At 39.8% G+C, this 15,648-nt stretch overlaps 1 protein-coding gene across 1 annotated transcript in view; it reads left to right on the plus strand.

The window, feature by feature from the left end:
- LOC128684162 (2',3'-cyclic-nucleotide 3'-phosphodiesterase) overlaps positions 1-15,648 on the plus strand; it is a 39,784-nt gene that overhangs the window by 13,425 nt on the left and 10,711 nt on the right. The window contains exon 3 of the mRNA XM_053770286.2: positions 15,027-15,291. Coding sequence (XP_053626261.2) covers positions 15,027-15,291 — 265 coding nt within the window. The remainder of the gene's footprint in view (positions 1-15,026; positions 15,292-15,648) is intronic.

Genomic DNA, 15,648 nt, shown 5'->3' on the forward strand with positions numbered 1-15,648 from the left:
CTTTAAAAAACTCTACACCAAAGCAATGTTTGAAAGGGGCTTCAATGTGACCTCAGACACTCACTTGGCCCTACGAGATTTTTGGAAAGAACATTTCTGTATTCTCCATATTGTGTAAGCCTTATAGGTAAGGCTTGGGAGGGAGTGACTACCAGGACTTTGAACTCTGCTTGGAGAAAATTGTGGCCAGATTGTGTCCACAAGAGGGATTTTGAAGGGTTTGGGGCTGACCCTGATGAGCCTATGTCAGTTGTTAAATCCATTGTGGCACTGGGAACTTCCATGGGGTTGGATGTGAGTTTGGAGGATGTGGAAGAGTTGGTGGAGGACCACAACAAAGAGCTAACCACTGAGGAGCTGCAAGAGCTTCAGCAGGAACAGCAACAGATGGCAGCTCTGAATCTTGCTGCAGAGGAGGAGGAAGAGAGATGGAGGAAGGTGCCTTCTTCAGAAATTAAGGAGATTTTTGAAATGTGGGGTAGGATGGAAAGATTTATGGAGAAACATCACCCAGAGAAGGATGTTGCAAGCCATATCGGCAACTTGTACAGTGACAGAGTCTTGGCCCATTTTAGGGAAGTTTTAAAGAGACGCCAGAAACAGAGCTCTCTGGACAGTTTTTTTGCGAGACAGGACTCCAGTGACTCTCAAGGTGGTCCTAGTGGCATTAAGAAACAGAGAAGAGAAGTAACCCCAGAAAAGCAATTGGTACCCGAGGTGTTGATGGAAGGGGATTCCCCTTCCAAACAGTAATTCATCCAATCAGTCTCATTCTCCAGTCTTCCATACACAAAGAAGAATCGCCAATAAAGGTAAGTGTTATTCTGTTAATGTTTAATTCATCATGTGCCACTATTGTTTATGTACTACATCTATATTTCATGTAAAAAAATTTTTTGTTTTAATACTTCTGGGTGTCAGGAACGGATTAATTGAATTTACATTATTTCTTATGGGGAAAATTGATTCATAAATCATCCATTTCGATAATAGTCCCACTTCCAGGAACGGATTATGGACGATTATTGAGGGACCACTGTATGTAATACTGATTTAATTGTTTTTGTATTTATTTTATTTAGTTCTCATTGTTTTGTGCATATAAAACTATAATTAATCTGTAAAAAATGTATTTTTTGTGAATAGTTTTGGGTGTCTGGAACGGATTAATTGTATTTGCATTAATTCTTATGGGAATAGGAATAATTATTGGCCATTTCAGTTTTAGGCTGGCCTTCTGAAGCGGATAACGGCCGATAACCGAGGGTCCACTGTAGTACTCAAATGAACCAAATTCTTGGCTATTTCCCTAGTATGCATTGATTGCAAGAATCTGCCCATATAACTATCACAACTTCCCTATTAGTCGGAGGTCGGCGAACTATTTTGAGCATTACCCCAAAACAGATTTGTGTACAGCGAAATTACCCACTAGACTTTAAAAGTCCACAGACTCTGGAAAACACAAGGATTGTTCAAATTCAAAACAGTTTATTAAATCCATTTATATGGAGAATGCAGTGGACCACCGTTGTTCGGCAGCCGCGACTTTCGTGAAATCTGCAAGCTTTTTCAGTAAAATTTAGCTTCACGGTTTGTGATTGGACTCGTGATTCAGCGACTGTCCGGTACGTGTCCGCCTGTCACCGCGCACACAAAGCCAGTCTCCTGCACCATTCACACTCGGTGTGCCATTGTTTACCAGCGCGTGACCATCACCCCACAGGTTCATACAATACATTTCATAATAATCCATTTTTTTGTGCTTGCAACTGCTGAATAAGTCACCATGGGCCCAAGGAAAGCTAGTGCCAGCCCTTTGGTAAAGAAAGTGAGGAACACGATTGAATTCAAGAAGGAAATCATTGAAAAGAGCAGAGTGCGTGTTACAGAACTTGCCAGGATATATGGCAAACCCATCCATCACTTCGATTGTGGTGAAGGGAAAGGAAATACTGTAAAGTGTGCTGTTGTTGCAAAACAGGTAGATATGCTGACAAAAAAAAAAAAGATCGCAAACCCTCGAAGAAGTGCAAAGGTTATTGTTGGTGTGGATTACCCAAAAACAATTAGCAGGAGATAGTATTCTGCAGTCGATAATACGTGAAAAGGCAAGGCAGTTGCATGACGATCTTGTAAAGAAAATGCCTGCAATGAGTGGTGATGCTTGTGATTTTAAGGCCAGCAAAGGTTGGTTTGAGAGATTTAAGAAGCGTAGTGGCATACACAGTGTGATAAGGCATGGTGAGGCTGCCAGTTCTGACAAAAAAGTGGCTGAGAAGTCTGTGCAGGAGTTTAAGGAGTGTGTAGACACTGGAGAATTCAAACTCCAACAGGTGTTCAGTTGTGATGAAACAGGCCTATTTTGGAAGAATATGCCAAAGAGGACCTACATCCAGCAGGAGGAAACTGCACTTCCAGGACACAAGCCTATGAAAGACAGGTTAACTCTCATGTTTCGTAGTAATGCTAGTGGGGATTGCAAAGTGAAGCCTTTACTGGTGTATCACTCTGAAAATCCCAGAGTGTTCAAGAAAAAGTGTCGCCGATGACACGAAGATAGGTAGGATAATTGATTCAAACGTAGATGTTAGGGAACTTCAGGAGGATTTAGACAAACTCTACTCTTGGTCAGAAAAGTGGCAGATGCAGTTCAATGTAGATAAATGTAAGGTTCTGAAGCTTGGGAGTGCCCATAACCCTAGCACTTATAAGTTAAATGATGTAGAACTTAGCCATACAGATTGCAAAAAGGACTTGGGGGTTATGGTAAGCAGCAACCTTAAACCAAGACAGCAATGCCTAAGCGTACGTAATAAGGCAAATAGATTACTGGGATTTATATCAAGAAGTGTAAGCAACAGAAGTCCAGAGGTCATACTGCAGCTTTATACATCATTGGTAAGGCCTCACCTAGATTATGCAGCTCAATTCTGGTCTCCATATTACAGAATGGACATAAATTCGTTAGAAAATATTCAGCGTAGGATGACTAAATTAATACATAGCATTAGAAATCTTCCTTATGAAGAAAGATTGAAGACTCTTAAGTTACATTCACTTGTTAGACGAAGAATGAGGGGAGACCTGATCGAAGTATATAAGTGGAAGATAGGTATTAATAAAGGGGATATTAACAAGGTCTTGAGGATATCTCTCCATGAGAGAACCCGCAGTAATGGATTTAAATTAGATAAGTTTAGATTTACAAAGGACATAGGAAAGTATTGGTTTGGAAATAGGGTAGTTGATGAGTGGAACAGTCTACCTAGTTGGATTATTGAGGCTAGGACTTCGGGTAGTTTCAAATTTAGGTTGGATAAGTGCATGAGTGGGAGGGGTTGGATTTGAGTGGGACTTGCACATCGGAGCTTATTTCTTTGGTAGCATTGAAAATTGGGTTGGTCAAATGTTTGTTAGTGGGATGAATTGTAAAGGACCTGCCTAGTATGGGCCAACAGGCCTGCTGCAGTGTTCCTCCTTTCTTATGTTCTTATGTTCTTATGAGTAAATTGTGTGTGATGTGGAAGGCTAACAGTAAGGCATGGGTCACAAGGGGAATTTTCCTTCAGTAAAGGTAAGTGTAATGTTATTATTATTTTATATATGTATGTACTTGATTTCTTATTGTTTTCTGTATTCTTTCTTTCTTTCAACACACCGGCCGTATCCCATCGAGGCGGGGTAGCCCAAAAGGAAAAACAAAAGTTTCTCCTTTTACATTTAGTAATATATACAGAAGGGGTTACTAGCCCTTTGCTCCTGGCATTTTAGTCGCCTCTTACAACACGCATGGCTTACGGAGGAAGAATTCTGTTCAACTTCCCCATGGAGGTAAGAGGAAATAAACAGGAACAAGAACTAGAAAGAAAATAGAAGAAAACCCAAAGGGGTGTGTATATATATGCTTGTACATGTATGTGTAGTGTGACCTAAGTGTAAGTAGAAGTAGCAAGACGTACCTGAAATCTTGCATGTTCATGAGACAGAAAAAAGGACACCAGCAATCCTACCATTGTGTAAAAAAATTACAGGCTTTCGTTTTACACTCACTTGGCAGAACGGTAGTACCTCCCTGGGCGGTTGCTGTCTACCAGCCTACTACCTACTGTTTTCTGTATGTAAATCTTTATTTAATTTGAAATTTTTTTTTTTTAACATTTTTGGGTGTCTGGAACGGATTAATTTTACAGTGGTCCCTTGCTTTTCGTAGTTCTCAGCAATCGTAAATTTCGCCAATCATAGGGGTATTTTCGTATAAACATGGACTCGCTTTTCATAGGTTGACTCGCAAATAGTAGTTTGTCCGGGAGGCGTACGCACGGTGTGAGCTGGGGCGGCCTCCCTACCCAGCCAGTCTGGCATTGTTTACCAGTGAGTGAAGGTCCCCTCAAGTGCTCCTACGAAATATTTCATAATATTCCACTCATTTTAATGCTTGCAAGTACTAAATAAGCTGCCATGGCTCCAAAGAAAGCTAGTGCCAAGCCTGTGGTAAAGAAGGTGAGAAGTATGTACAGTGACAAAGTCTTGGGCCATTTTAGGGAAGTGTTAAAGAGACGCCAGAAACAGAGCTCTCTCCACAGTTACTTTGCGAGACAGGACTCGAGTGACTCTCAAGGTGGTCCTAGTGGCATTAAGAAACAGAGAAGAGAAGCAACCCCAGAGAAGCAATTGGTACCTGAGGTGTTGCTGGAAGGGGATTCCTCTTCCAAACTGTAAACAATCCAATCTCTCTCCTCCTCCAGTCTCCCATACACTAAGAAGAATCTCCAATAAAGGTAAATGTTATGCTGTTAATGTTTCATTCATCATTTTCCATTGTATTGTTTATGTACTACATGTATATTTAATGTAAAAAAAATTTTTGTTTTAATACTTCTGTGTGTCAGGAACGGATTAATTGTATTTACATTATTTCTTATGGGGAAAATTGATTCGCAAATCGTAAATTTCGTTTATAGTAGCTCCTTCAGGAACGGATTAATTACGAAAAACGAGGGACCATTGTATTTCTATTATTTCTTATGGGGAAAATGGTTTCGCCATGCGGCAATTTCATCATTCAGCAGACTCTCTGGAACGGATTAAGCATGAAACTTGGGGGGGTCCACTGTACAGTCATACAAGCTGAGAAGTACATATTATACCTGATAAATAAAAAAAACACAAAATTAACAAAATAATAAAATGCAAAAATAAACTTCATGAAATAAAAAAATAGTAACAGACAAATTTAATAAAAATCTCATTAGGGAACTAAAGGATTTCATTGAAAACATTTTCACTTCAGGTTTTCGAAAAATGATAATGTTTCATTTTTTGATAACAGCAACATTAAAATTAGGGATTTTTGATATCAGAGCAATCTGGATACTGTCTTCGGCATTCAGCCAATTTCTGTATTTTGTTTTTAAGTTAATGAGAATGGAAAATCTTTGGCAGCAGAGATAGGTACTGCAAATGACAGCAGTATTTTTATCACATCCTTGTGTGCAATTTTGAAAATCTTTGCAGATCTTGACATCCAGAAAAAGGATAAATCTGCATTGTTTTGAAATTCAATGCATGCTTCATTGTTGGAGCGAAGTTCAAGATATGCCTCTGCCAGTCCTTAAGGCTCTTCTGGCACATCAACAATTTTGCAGTTGAAATGAATCACAAACCAACTTATAGTATGTGAATCAAGATCGGGAAAGTAATCAGAGAACCTTTTTCTGAGTTTGGTAAGATGCCGTGTAAATGGATCCTTGGTGTCACCAAAACAAAAATCTTCACAATCTTCCAAGAACACAGCTAACTTTGGAAAGGCAATGCAGTGGACCCTCAGTTATCGTAATTGATCCGTTATCGTAATTAATCTGAATTTGACAATTTCTGAATTAATTTTCCCTTAAGAAATAATGTAAATCCAATTAATCCGTTCCAGACATCCAAAACTATTAAAACAAATATTTTTTTACATGAATTGTACATTTACCTACACAGAAAACAATGAGACATGAAGAATAAAACAATAATAACATGACACTTACCTTTATTGAAGACTCTTCTTAGTGTATTGAAGATGGAAGGAGGGCAGTGGATGGAGAAATTACTGTTTGGAAAGGGAATCCCCTTCCATAAAGACTTCAGGTACCAAATCCTTTTCTGGGGTCACTTCCCTTCTTTGTTTTTTAATGCCACTAGGACCAGCTTGAGAGTCACTGGACCCCTGTCGCTCAAAAAAGTGTTCCAGAGAGGTCTGTTTCTGGCGTATGTTAGGAAATGTGGCGGCAGCAGGGGAATATGTTGGGAGACAGGACAAGATAGTCCTTCAATATGACACTAATATCAACCCTATGGCTTATTTATCTAGCACAATTCATCTACTATGACATAATAAACAATATTAATAACATAGAAACATGATATATAGTCTAGAATGAATAAAATATGTAATATCTCTATCTCCCTAACTGACGAGTGGTGGTGTTTGTTGTTGGGTGTATAAGGGCCACTGAAAGATGAGCCTTACATAGTGGTGGTGATGGCGGCAGTGTTAGTAGCCCTATATACCTCCAACAACACTGGAGGAGTGAGTTTCGTGCTGTTCTTTTTCTGTTGATTAATCGCTTAACTTACTTGCTACTCTGTTAATGCTACACTTATCGCTAGCTAGCGCTATAGCCTTTATCGATTCCTGCTGCTTTAGTATCATACATAATATCGCAGAATCACTGAAGAAGGCACATTTTCCCCTCTCAGCCCTTTACCAAAGGGCTGGCTGGCACTAGGAACTTTCTTTGGGCCCATGGTGGCTTATTTAGCAGTTGCAATCACTAAGAAGAATGGAATAATGCGAAATGTATCGTATGAATGCATGGGATCGTGCTCACTGGCTGATAAACAATGGCATACTGAGTGTTGGGCTGCTGTTGCCATGTGGACGCGTTTGGGATGAATGACTATTACCGAGCTCAGTGACGATCACCGAGCCAATATTTTAATGAAAAAAGTTACGATTGCTGAATATTACGAAATCCAACGACTACGATATCCAGGGGCCACTGTATTTTGTTTTGTTCTGCTTTCTGGCTCCAATACTGAAGCTTTGATCCAAATGCTGAAATCTTTTCTCTGGCTGTAATAACATTGGCATTCTTCCCTTGCAATTCTTTGTTCATTGCATTCACATACCCAAAGATGTCAGCTAAATACGTGTATGTAAGATGTGCAATCCGAGAGGAGTTTATTAACTTATCTGTGAGAATATGCTTTTGATCAACCAGAAAAATTTCAAGTTCAGTTTTTGGAGCCCAAACTCAATTTAGAACATTTCCACGTGAAAGGCACCTCACTTCTGTGTGATAAAATTGACAGCATTGACAATTTTGATAACATCATGCATGATGGCTTCCAGTGCAGGTTCCAAATGCTTCACAACCAGTGCCTGGCGATGGATCATACAGCTGGAAGCTTCAATTTTTGGATTCTCCTCTTTGGCCAAAGCTGAAATGCCACTGGCATGACCCAGCATGGCTGGAGCTCCATCAACAGACAGTTGGTGTTTTGAAGTATTCATTAACCTTGTTGAAGACGTCAGTGCCACAAGCTCTCAACTCAAGAGGAGAACAAAGCAAGATTTCCTCTTAAATTGCATTGGAACTTTTGTAGTGAATATACACCATCTGCTGTTTGCTCTCTCTTATTGAAGAAATCACTTGTTCCTCACATTTTCTGCTAAGATGGATGTGAGGGAAAAGTTCAACAGATAGGAGTAGCGAGCGAGTATATGGTAACGTTAGTTTGATTGCCGGCTGCTTGTTAAGGTAGGGTAAGTCTAGCTCCTGCTATCCCGCCTTCCTTTCTCCCCACCCCGAAAGGTGACGTGTGGGGCTCCGGCCAAACAGTAATCACTCGACTCACAGCTCCCAGCACAACTGTAAGTAAAAGCCTGCTCCTATTCTAGTGGACTTATTGGTTGAAAGCTTCACTTTTGACCAATAATAAACTTAGTCCTATTAGCCTTGATCTCCATGTTAGATGTTTTGATAATCACCACGTCTTTTAGGTATTGTACTTATCATGGAGAGTGATTTCTTAAGCAGTGGGTAACCTGTCTCTTTCCAGCTTGGAATGACAGATCGGGTCACCTGCCAACCAACGAGAAGTGTTGAAGGAGAAGGACTTTTGCAAAAGTCCGGAGACGTCACTTTTTGGATCTACCTACCTGATTAACTGTAGGCGACAGCAGACAACCCCTCATCTTTGTAGTGGTAAAGAACCTGCTTTCCTGTCATCTGGACTGACTATTCAAGGCTATAGACTCTGTGAAGAACTAGCCATTGGGTTGTCACCAACACCTGTGACCCCCCCCCCACATCATCAGTAACGGCTACAATTTCTACAAGACGGTGTCAACCTCCACCACACACCCCAGTATAATTGTACATATTAGCGTTGAATTCAAATGTCATTTTCACTTCATTTTTCATTTTTCTTTCAAATATGATACACCTTCATGTTTCACTGTTTTATCTTTGCATTAATAAATAATAAAGTGTTTATCTTTGTGAATTATTATTTTTTCTATTCATAAATTTTCCTAAGGAGGAGCCAGCCTTGGTAATACTGTCTGAAGTTGTTACAGGGCTGAGTAAGCCTTCACAAGTGGCGACCTTGCCAGGATCAACTCTACTGAACCAAGATTCAACTCCATCTCAAATCTATCACTGAAACTTCAACGCCACATACCACAGACGGTTACCATCAGCCATGAGTAATCATTCTCTATGGTAGGACTACAGTACAGGTATTTAAAAGATTTGGTGATTGTTATAGTCTCAATTTATTGTAAGTCAAGTCAGGCAGGATATACTAGTTAATTCTGTCACCTTTATTTTTGAGCTTGAAACAGTTTGGAGGAATAGACTCTAGGGACCCGAGATTTTCCAGTGACAAGTTATTTCATTGAGCTCTATTTTTTATATCAAGGGAACTGTTGTAGAACACTCTTGATTTGTTGGTGAGAAGATTGGATGGTCAAGCGACCTCATTCTCCTTGCTGTTTGGTCGGAGCCGGCATAGAACCCTCCGTTTTCATACACACATACTGTTTAATCGAAACAGGGATCGAACCCTCCGATTTATTTACAGTTTGAGCAGAGCAGGAATTGAACCTTCGGTTTTCCTTGATATATCCGTTTCATTTTCCCCTGGTAGTTTGTTATTCTTGCAAGTATGGAGGAATACCAGTTTTGGATGAACACTGGGAGTAAGTTAGGAATAACGGGGAAGAATTTAGAAGCTTTCATTAGCGCTAAGATCCAGGAAGGAGAAAGAAAGGAGAGAGAGAACCTTGATAGAGAGGAGAAAAAGGAGAGAGAGAGAATTGAAAGAGAAAACCAAGATAGACAGAAAGAGAGAGAGAAGACAAAAAGGAGCGTGATAGACTTGATCGTGAGGAGAGAGCTAAAGTACGTGAGGAACAAGTTAAATTAAGAGAACATGAGGAAAGAGCAAAGGATAGAGAATGTGAGGAAAGAGCTAGAGAACGTGAGGAAAGAGCTAGAGAACATGAGTAAGAGAGAGAGAAAAAGATCACGAGCTCGAAAAATCTCGCCTTGAATTAGAGAATAAAAAGTTAACTTTTACACAACAACAATTAGAGGAAGGAGTAATTGAACATCATGCAGCTAGTGCACTTATTCCAACACCTAATTTACCTCCCTTCACAGAGGGTGAAGACATTACTTCATACATTATCAGGTTTGAAAATACCACTACCCTCTGTGAATGGCCTGCTGACACCTGGGCTACCAGGTTAGGAATGTTATTTTCTGGTACAACTTTGAATATCTGTGCAACTTTGTCGCAGGATATCATATATAATTATAACCTACTGAAGAAGGCAATCCTTAAAGCATATAAAAAAACACAAATTCTTATAGGAAAGATTTCAGGTATGCCACCTTACAGCCTGGCCAAAACTTTCAGCAGTTACAGGTAACACTCTTTCGTTTGTTCGACTTTTGGATAGAGAGCTCAGGAATTGATCACAGTTATGAATCTCTTAGAGACTTCATGGTTGCTGACCAGTTCCTGACAGCTCTTCCTCACCAGATACAAACATTCATTAGAGAACGTAACCTGATTAAATCTGAAGAAGTTGCTGAGGCCGCTGACTTGTATGCTGAGACTCACAATTCCTATAAAGACCTAAAGGGATTGAACCCTAAGGGTAAGGGTTCACCAGATCTTAAGAAATCAAAGCCTCTAGTGAAAAACAAACTAACTTCTTTTATCCCTGTTTGTCATTTATATGGTGTTAAGGGACATAAACGTCCCGATTGTCCTTCTGAGAAGGTCCAAAAAGTTGGAAGGTGTTTTAAAGACTGTAATAACCAGGCACCCTTCTGTTCAGGAACAGTTAATGGACTTAATGTATCTACCATTTTATGAGACACTGGATGCACATGTATAGTCATTTCTGATAAGCTGTTCCCTAATCTTAAAGAAACTTATTCCTCTGCTATTCTTTCAGACTACTTGGGCCGTACAGACACTTTTCCTACCATCCGTTGTTACATTAGGTCTAAATGGTTCACAGGTTGGTCTGAAGCCGTACTAGCTCCCATCACTTCTTGCTCCGTACTAATAGGTAATGTAAAAGGTGCCATTCTTCCTTCTGAGGTTGACCTTTCATCACCAAAGATGGACATAAGCTTTTCAGATCCTCTTCCTGTAGAGTCAGAGAAGCCCCTCGAAAGTTCAGATGAGGCAATGTCTCGGAATATTCATGTGGGGTTAGAAACCAGTGATACTACTCTTGAAAGTGAGATAGTAGAATCACCGGTTCGCTTTTTAGATGAAAGCGAGGATATCACCTCCGATACTATAAATGTCTTGACTAGGGCTCAGATCAAAGCCCAGGCTTCTCCTACTGTCCATCCTTTGATTTTCCCTGACTTTAAGCCTTTAGATATATCAAAGGACTCCTTTGTCAATTTACAACATAATTGCCCTTCTCTTCAGAATTGCCATAATGCTGCTAGACAAAATCAAGTTATCTAAAGGAAAAACTTTTCATATAAATTTGAATATATAAAAGGTATATTGTATAAATCAGTATTCAAATTAAATTCAGATGAGATAGACTATTCCATCTTAGTTGTTCCAAGCCAATGCAGAGAGACTGTTCTTAAAATGGCTCATGATCTACCAGTGGCCGGACATTTCTCGCACCGTAAAACCTTAAATAAAATTAGGGAAACCTATTTTTGGCCCAAAATGTCCTCAGATATCACTACCTATTGTAGATCGTGTAAAGTATGCCAACTGTCATCCTCCCGAGGTACCCGGCGAGTACCTATGGTCAAAAATGCCAATCTTTATGGTACCATTTGAAAGAGTAGCTATTGACATTGTTGGTCCTTATCACCACTTTCATCATCTGGGGGACATAGATATATATTAACATTAGTTGATTATGCTTCGAGTTTCCCTGAAGCTGTACCCTTAAAGTCCATGACTACTACAGAGGTGGCTGAAGCCCTTTTGTCCATCTTTTCCAGAGTTGGCATCCCTAGAGAGATTTTGTCTGACCGTGGGACACAATTCACATCTGACTTAATGCAACATCTCTACCAACTTCTGGGAGTGAAGCCTCTGTTCACCACACCCTATCATCCCAGCTGTAATGGGAGGATTGAGCGCCAGCATTCGGTTCTCAAGTCCATTTTACGGAAACTTTACTCTCTTAAACCTAAGGAGTGGCATCGTTACCTACCCTGTGTTTTGTTTGCCATGAGGGAAGTTCCCAGTGACTCCTTGGGGTTTTCACCCTTTGAACTTCTCTATGGTAGACAGGCCAGAGGTCCATTGTCCATCCTTCATGACTTGTGGACTAATGAGGACGTGAATGCTGAGGTTCAGTCTTATCAGTTTCTCCTTGACCTTAGATCCAAACTTGAGGAGACCTCTGACATAGTTTCGAAAAACTTAAGCTTGTCAATGGACCAGTACAAAACCTATTTTGATTCCAAAAGTCAGCTGATTCCAAAAGACAACTGAGGAGTGTAAGGTGTGCGTATGACAGAGAACTACATGATTTGGTGACTCTTGACCACTCGGGTGCAACAAACATTGGATGACCATAAGAAACATGAACTACTTCAATGTATGGCTTCTCAGACGTTTTTAGTGATATTCCAGGTGTCACCTCCACGGTAGTCCATAAGATTGGCTTAGTCACGGACAATCCTATCAAACGGAAATTATACCAAGTTCCAGTTCACCTTGGGGATGCATTTGACCGAGAGGTAGACAAATTATTAAAACTAAAGATCATTGAACCTTCAGTATCTGCATATTGCTCACCAGTAGTCATGGTTAAGGAGGATAATTCATATAGACTTGCGATTGACTTCAGAGGCCTTAATGTTATAACTCGGTGGGATGCTGAGCCTATGCCCTTAATAGATAGTGATCTACACAAATTTTATGACTCTTCCTTCTTTTCAGAGATTGGTATTGCGCAGGCATATCATCAAGTAATGTTAGAGCCTTCTTCTAAGCAGTACACCTCTTTTCCTACCCACCAAGGACTGATGCAGTATAGAACTATGCCCTTCGGTTTGGTAACTGCCTGTGCTACCTACGTGAGACTGATGAGAAAGGTCTTGGGTAATATGCCAAATGTTTCAGTTTATTTTGATAACATTTACGTAATGACATCTACGTGGGGCAAGCATATCCAAACATTAACATCAGTTTTACGTAGGTTATGCTCGCATGGCCTCACGGCCAAGCCGAAGAAATGCTTCCTTGGGTATAACAAGATTAGATATTTCGGACTGATCCTTTCTAATAACTCTTTGCAGCCTCTCCCCAGTAAGATCAAAGCTTTGTTAGAATTTAAATTCCCCAAAACCAAGAAGCTCATGCGTAGCTTTCTTGGTTCTGTAAATTTTTATGCACGGTTTATCCCGAACCTTACTGATCTTACAGGCATCTTATCCGACTTCCTTAAAAAGTCTGTGAAGGAACCTCTTGAACTTTCCGACGTAGCTCGAGAAAAGTTTAATGAGATTAAAAATATCTTCTCAAAAGACCCTATACTTAAGATCCCAGATATTAACAAAACATTTTGTTTAAGAACTGATGCCTCCAATACTGGCTTAGGTGCGGTGTTACTACAATATCATGATGGTACTCCCTTCCCTGTATGCTTCCTAAGCCGGAAACTCCTTCCTGCAGAAACGAGATACTCCTCCATAGAAAAGGAATGTTTGGCCCTTGTGTGGGGTATCTCCAAGCTTAAATGGGAAAAGAATTCATTTTAGAGACGGATCACAAACCTTTGATATACCTAGAAACTTTTAAGGGAACCAACAGTCGCCTCTTGAGGTGGACATTGGCTCTCCAAGCTTTTAAGTTCCATATTGTGTATATCAATGGTTCATCCAATTATTTCTCTGACTGGTTAAGTCATGACAGTCAGTAGAAGATTTGTTGCCTTACGCGACTTCCACATTTTAGAACTTTTTCCTCGCCTATTCTTCTTATACTCCTTGACTATAAGTCTTGGTATGGGGGAGTGTGAGGGAAAAGTTCAACAGATAGGAGTAGCGAGTGAGTATATGGTAACGATAGTTTGATTGCCGGCTGCTTGTTAAGGTAGGGTAAGTCTAGCTCCCGCTATCCCCCCCCCTTTCTCCCCACCCCGAAAGGTGACATGTGGGGCTCCGGCCGAACGGTAATCACTCGACTCACAGCTCCCAGCACAACTGTAAGTAAAAGCCTGCTCCTATTCTAGTGGACTTATTGGTTGAAAGCTTCACTTTTGACCAATAATGAACTTAGTCCTTTCAGCCTTGATCTCCATGTTAGATGTTTTGATAATCACCACGTCTTTTAGGTATTGTACTTATCATGGAGAGTGATTTCTTAAGCAGTGGGTAACCTGTCTCTTTCCAGCTTGGAATGACAGATCGGGTCACCTGCCAACCAACGAGAAGTGTTGAAGGAGAAGGACTTTTGCAAAAGTCCGGAGACGTCACTTTTTGGATCTACCTACCTGATTAACTGTAGGCGACAGCAGACAACAACCCCTCATCTTTGTAGTGGTAAAGAACCTGCTTTCCTGTCATCTGGACTGACTATTCAAGGCTATAGACTCTGTGAAGAACTAGCCGTTGGGTTGTCACCAACACCTGTGACCCCCCCCCACATCATCAGTAACGGCTACAATTTCTACAAGACGGTGTCAACCTCCACCAGACAACCCAGTATAATTGTACATATTAACGTTGAATTCAAATGTCATTTTTCACTTCATTTTTCATTTTTCTTTCAAATAGGATACACCTTCATGTTTCACTGTTTTATCTTTGCATTAACCCTTAAATGGTCCAAACGTATATATACGTTTTTTCAACATCTGAAAGTATGTAAAAATATGTAGATTTTTTTTTGTTTGTTTTACATGTGAAAACGTGTAAAAAACTTTTATCTACATTTTTTTTGTTATACAGTGGACCCCCGGTTAACGAACTTTTTTCATTCCAGTAGTATGTTCAGGTGCCAGTACTGACCGAATTTTTTCCCATAAGGAATATTGTGAAGTAGATTAGTCCATTTCAGACCCCCAAACATACACGTACAAACGCACTTACATAAATACACTTACATAATTGGTCGCATTTGGAGGTGATCATTAAGCGGGGGTCCACTGTATTTGAAAATATGTAAAAAAAAAGTAGATCTACTTTTGTAGCACTACGAATTTGAACGTCGATCTGTTTGGACCGTTTAAGGGTTAATAAATAATAAAGTGTTTATCTTTGTGAATTATTATTTCTTTTTCTATTCATTATTTTTCCTGAGGAGGAGCCAGCCTTGGTAATACTGTCTGAAGTTGTTACAGGGCTGAGTAAGCCTTCACAATGGATACTCTCTCTTTTACAACTTTTGCAGACAAGAGCACTGAATTCAGACACATGGCTTTTTTATATTTATGATGGAACATTAATTTTGTCATTCAGGTACAAGTTTGACCGAGACAAGCTTAAGGAGGCGCACAAGTCATGCCAACAGAAAGCTTTGGATGCTGCACAGAGCAGTTGTAATGTTATTGTCATTGACAACACAAATGTTCAAAATTGGGAAGCAAAATACTACTTGAATTTGACCAAGAAATACCATTACACACCGCTTATCTTGGAGCCTCAAACACCATGGGCCATGGATCCCAAAGAACTTGCTGAGAGAAATAGTCATGGAGTTCCCGAAGCAGTGATAGAACAGAAGGTAATGCACTGTACCAATTTGGTTTTTGTATGTTTTTATTTACTAATTTCGATTATGTATGTATAAGAATTGCTAGATCGTGGTAGAGTTGTCATAGGGATGAACCTAAAATAACCTCAATTACATGTCTTATTCATAGCATTAGTTAGTTTTCATATTCTATTTCATAGTAAGTTATCGTTCTGTTTCATAGTGCTAGTAAGTTATCATATTCTAATTCATAGTGCAAGTTATCACATTCTATTTCATAGTGCTAATAAGTTACCATTCTAATTCATAATGCTAGTAAGTTATCACATTTTAATTCATAGCACAGTGCTGTATGACCCTTGTGGGTTTAGCACTTAGTTATAATAA

This window comes from Cherax quadricarinatus, chromosome 4, assembly GCF_038502225.1.
Source record: "Cherax quadricarinatus isolate ZL_2023a chromosome 4, ASM3850222v1, whole genome shotgun sequence".
Classification (NCBI taxonomy): domain Eukaryota; kingdom Metazoa; phylum Arthropoda; class Malacostraca; order Decapoda; family Parastacidae; genus Cherax; species Cherax quadricarinatus.